The 4,253-nt window shown below is 38.9% G+C and overlaps 1 protein-coding gene across 5 annotated transcripts; it reads left to right on the top strand.

The window, feature by feature from the left end:
* The first annotated feature begins 246 nt into the window (after positions 1-246).
* On the top strand, positions 247-3,931 carry LOC309496987 (uncharacterized protein). Of its 5 annotated transcripts, XR_014205304.1 has the most exons (9): positions 247-584; positions 978-1,061; positions 1,147-1,200; positions 1,683-1,769; positions 2,691-2,729; positions 2,884-2,944; positions 3,108-3,201; positions 3,292-3,410; positions 3,518-3,931. XR_014205304.1 is itself a non-coding variant. In XM_082167202.1 (8 exons), exons 1-6 carry the CDS (start codon positions 875-877, stop codon positions 3,110-3,112), a joined length of 306 nt encoding a protein of 101 aa, XP_082023328.1. In that variant the 5' UTR covers positions 864-874; the 3' UTR covers positions 3,113-3,201; positions 3,292-3,410; positions 3,518-3,929. The 5 variants fall into 5 exon arrangements, 2 of the variants coding, with proteins under 2 accessions (XP_082023327.1, XP_082023328.1); XM_082167202.1 differs by lacking the exons at positions 247-584; positions 2,691-2,729 and adding an exon at positions 864-889 and having other exon boundaries at positions 3,518-3,929; XR_014205305.1 differs by lacking the exon at positions 247-584 and having other exon boundaries at positions 913-1,061; positions 3,108-3,205; positions 3,518-3,930.
* The last annotated feature ends 322 nt before the right edge of the window (positions 3,932-4,253 follow it).

The raw sequence follows: 4,253 nt of genomic DNA, 5'->3' as shown, positions 1-4,253 counted from the left end.
ACTACATGACGTCACCAAAGTGTGGACTCTGAGGAAGTCCACAAGTCCGGAGTGTGCCATTTGGGACAGGGCCCATGACACACACACAGCGTCAACAACAGCTGAGTTCGCCATTTTCCTGGCTACCGTGCGAGTCTAATGGAAACTCACGCATGAATTTTCCTGCATTGAACTTGTTTTAGCGCCTGCCAAAGTGAATTTTCGTCCCGCCAAAGTCTTATTTGATCGGTGAGTAATGTAGATGAACGGCTGCGTTTGTGACAGGGCGCATGTTTTAACTAAAAGAACGACCAGAGAGAGAGAGCCGGTCGCGCGCGCGCACTCTCTGTGTAAACAACTTCTCGTTAGCTTTTGGCGCTTTTTTTTTTTTTTTTTAAGTTAGCTTGCTGCTCATGGTTCATGTTCAGTTTCCATGTTATTTTAGCTGTACACGAGAGATTATGTCAATTTGGGATACTAAACTGCACGTAAACCGATAGCAGCATGGCATAGAGTTCTGAGTCTGACTGGCTAACTTAGCTCTTTGCTAACTAAGTTAGCTTGTCCATATAGCAGCTTGCTACGGGGTTCACAGATGATGCAAGGTGGGTTTAAAGGTGAATTGTCTAATTTATAAATGAGCGTCGTGAATGTGACACCTAACGTAACAACGTTACCAGGCAGAGGAGAAGGACGATAAGGTGATTAGATCTAACGTTAACTTAACGTTACGAGGAAGCACACTAAAAAAAATCGGAGGGTTCTGTTAGAAATGGTATTCTCATTTTCAGATATTTGATACATTTGAAATATAAAATCGGTTGATAAAAATTGGGCCTGAAATTTTATACAAATGATTGATTTTATTTTTATTTTGCAGTATTATTGGATTCGGATGAGAATATCAGGGGTAATCGTTTTCTCTTAATTTATAATTGCAGTTTAAAAATTAAATCCTTTAACTTTATATATTTTATTTTACATTACCTCTGTATAAGCGTCAAGATATAACGTTACCCCCTTCAATAATGTACGAAGGAAGCTGCAGCCCATTGAGGACACCAGCATGTTGCACAATACTGGTGAGTACTGATGACAACTTAAACATAATATTGTGTTGTGTACAACATAAGTCACAGGCTTATTCATGTGTTTTATCTAATAAAGATTGTGCCATGTCTAGCCAAGTGGAGCGTCCTGGCAGTGAAATGTCCACTCCTGGTAAGTACTTTTCCCCCTGCACAAAACATTGCTCTGCACAAAGTCACACTCCATTCAAGACAAGTAGTTTTTTACTGCTTGTGAATAATCTATTTTAAATATATACAGTGCTGGTCAGAGTTATTTAAGCCGCTTAATTAAGAGTGAGAACCTACTCATCTTGAATGGACAAAATAAAGCTAAGGTTTTTGTCTCATCTTTCCATAGAACATTTGAAAAGTAACTGAAACTACTGGAACTTCAAACGGGCAGCGTTCTATGGTCAGAGTCTGGTCGTCCCTCTGCCCGTTTGAAGTTCCAGTAGTGTCAGTTACTTTTCAAATGTTCTATGGAAAGATGAGACAAAAACATTAGCTTTATTTTGTCCATTCAAGATGAGTAGGTTCTCACTCTTAATTAAGCGTAGTAATGACTCCAGTATTACATTATTAATTTAGTATAGGCAACATGACCGTACTTACTGGCTGAATCATGTGTTTCAGACTCTAAGTCAAACTTTGAATGTCTTGTGGAAGCCTTCTCTGACCCGGAGAAATGTGCAGCCAGATTTCAGCGCAAGGAAATTTCCAGTGAGTATTCACTTTATCTGTTGCCCCAACCTTTATTTCTTTTTTCAGTGGAAAATAAATTTAGTTTTGAGGAATAACATTTCAGTATTTTTCTACAGAGATTGGACTTTAATGGCAACCAACAATCCCAATGTTCAAAGAAGGTTCAAATGTCTGTAATGCCAGCAGACTAGCACAAGACAAACAATTGTTTAAAAAATACATAAATGTGTATATATAATTTTAGAAAATGACAGATGGTTTTGCTAGATAAGAACCTGATTTCTCGACTGGGATTGTGTAGAGACTCTGAAGCTGCATTGAGACGGACATTTGAACCGTCTTGGAACATTGAGATCTTTGGTTGCCATTAAAGTATATGCCATTAAAAATATGGAAATGTTTTCCTTAAACTTAATTTCTTTTCCACTGAGGAAAGACAGACATGGATATCTTGTCACTCAGTGAGAGTAAATTATCAGGAAATTTTCATTTTGAGGTGAACTAATCCTTTAAGGCTGATTTATACTTTTGCGTCAGACCGAAGCCCGAGCCTCTACGCTATAGGCTACACTGTTTCATTTATACTTCTGCATTGTTGTCCCTGTTGACGCACAATTACACATGCAGAAAGAAGCCTGTGAAACCCGAGGGAGGCGTTCTAGACCAATCACAGCGCTTCCGTCCACGTAAAATTGACGCATTGTTACATTTTGGGAGAGGTGCACGTCAGGGTGTGCTAACGGGTACGCTATGTACACAGCCTACTCTGTAGCTACAGCGGGAGGTCCACGCATAACTATAAATTGGTCTTTACTTACTGCTTGAGAATCAAGTTTGGTAACAGTTTATTTTATTGGCTTAATGACATGTTTCAGACAGTCTTGCTTAGAAGAGTATATTATATTGCTTAGAATATTCTTTGTTTTTTTCGCCCTTAAGATGCTAGCGCTCCTCTGAGCAAAGACCTGTTGACACCAAGTAAGTATTCATCTCATCGGTCACTTTTGTATTTTGTCAGGCCTTGTGAAATGTAAGAATATTCCGTTTTTCATGATTTCATCATAAAGGAAGAGGTCATGGGATTGATGGCTATTATTTATTTAATAATTGTAAATAATCCTGTAATTTACAGGAAGCAGTATGCCATCTTCACAACTCTGAGACAAATTGTGGGCGCTACGAACTGGAGCAAGGTAAAAAAAATAAAAAAAATATTACATTCTTTTATTTTTTTACTTTCTTAAAAACTTACAAACATTTTAAAGGTAAGATTCAAAGAATATGCTTTCATTCTCTTGTATAAGAAAATAGATCCGTTATAGTTTGCGATCTTAATCATACATTTTGTTTCCATAGAGTAACCTCGCCTCATAACGAGGGCGTAACCTCACATTTACTCAGAGCTATGTCTGCAAGTCCAGATTTTCATGACACTGATCATGACGACATTGTAAGTAACTTTTACTATTTTCTCCTTGTTTCATTTTACTGTGACTTGCGTTGTTTTTATTCATATCACTCTCATTTAATTGTTTTCCAGCTGCCTGTAAGACGTACTACGAGACAGTACGCAGGAGCTTCAGGTACAAACAACCAGATCTGGCACTGCAGGCCGAAGCTGTGAAGAGTTCAGCTCGGAGTCGAGCGAGAAGAAAGAGGGTACGATTTTTAGTCAATGTGACTATTTTTCACGTGCATTAATAGATGTTTTGTGTCCATACACAGTGCATCACAGTACTGATTGTCTGTATTGGTTGTTTTTACAGCTGCTAGAAGCGAGACGGTGTGCTAGGTGAGGATGACGTGGGCATTTGGAAGTGCGCCACCATAGATCTGATGTCCGATGAAGTTCAACCACCAGCCAGGAGCTCACAGAGCTCTGTGCTACGCTGCAGTCGAGATTAGAGGCGACTCCTAAATACAGGGCAACGCACCACAGACGTTTTCAAAGTGGATCGAATTCAGAGAGAACGCCGCTAGTCACCTACAGCTCCGAAGATGAAAACAGACACTGAGCTTCCAATCTGTTGTGTGTGCAGATGATCTATGCTTTGTACATAGGTGTATATTGTTTTGTGTTTGTGCTAATAAAGCTCTTTCTTTGAATAAACAGCATGTCCCTGGCAAATTTTCCTTTCCTTTATAAATTCATGTCCTTGATGGTAATAATAGTGTAGTCCATAGGTTAACAATGACATGAATATAAAAAAATATTTTATATATTATTATTTATATGAATATTATAATTTTTTGAATTTATAATGAGCGAGGGTGACCAATAGTAACAGATATGCCAACCAATCACGAGTGATTTTTCTTGTTTAAACCACGTGGGTTCAACCAATAGTGAGTGAGGAAATTCAAGCCTTTCTCTGGAGGGAGCTGCTATTCATATGGTAATTAGAGCCATTCACACCTCCGGCGCGAGCGCTCTGCATACGTCATGGTTCGTTTCCGACAATATTCGGCACAGACGAACGCGACGTTCACAGGCTGTAAATT

The sequence above is a fragment of the Leuciscus leuciscus genome (assembly GCF_965113295.1).
Source record: "Leuciscus leuciscus genome assembly, chromosome: 1".
Classification (NCBI taxonomy): domain Eukaryota; kingdom Metazoa; phylum Chordata; class Actinopteri; order Cypriniformes; family Leuciscidae; genus Leuciscus; species Leuciscus leuciscus.
This window is presented reverse-complemented; position numbering and strand designations above follow the sequence as displayed.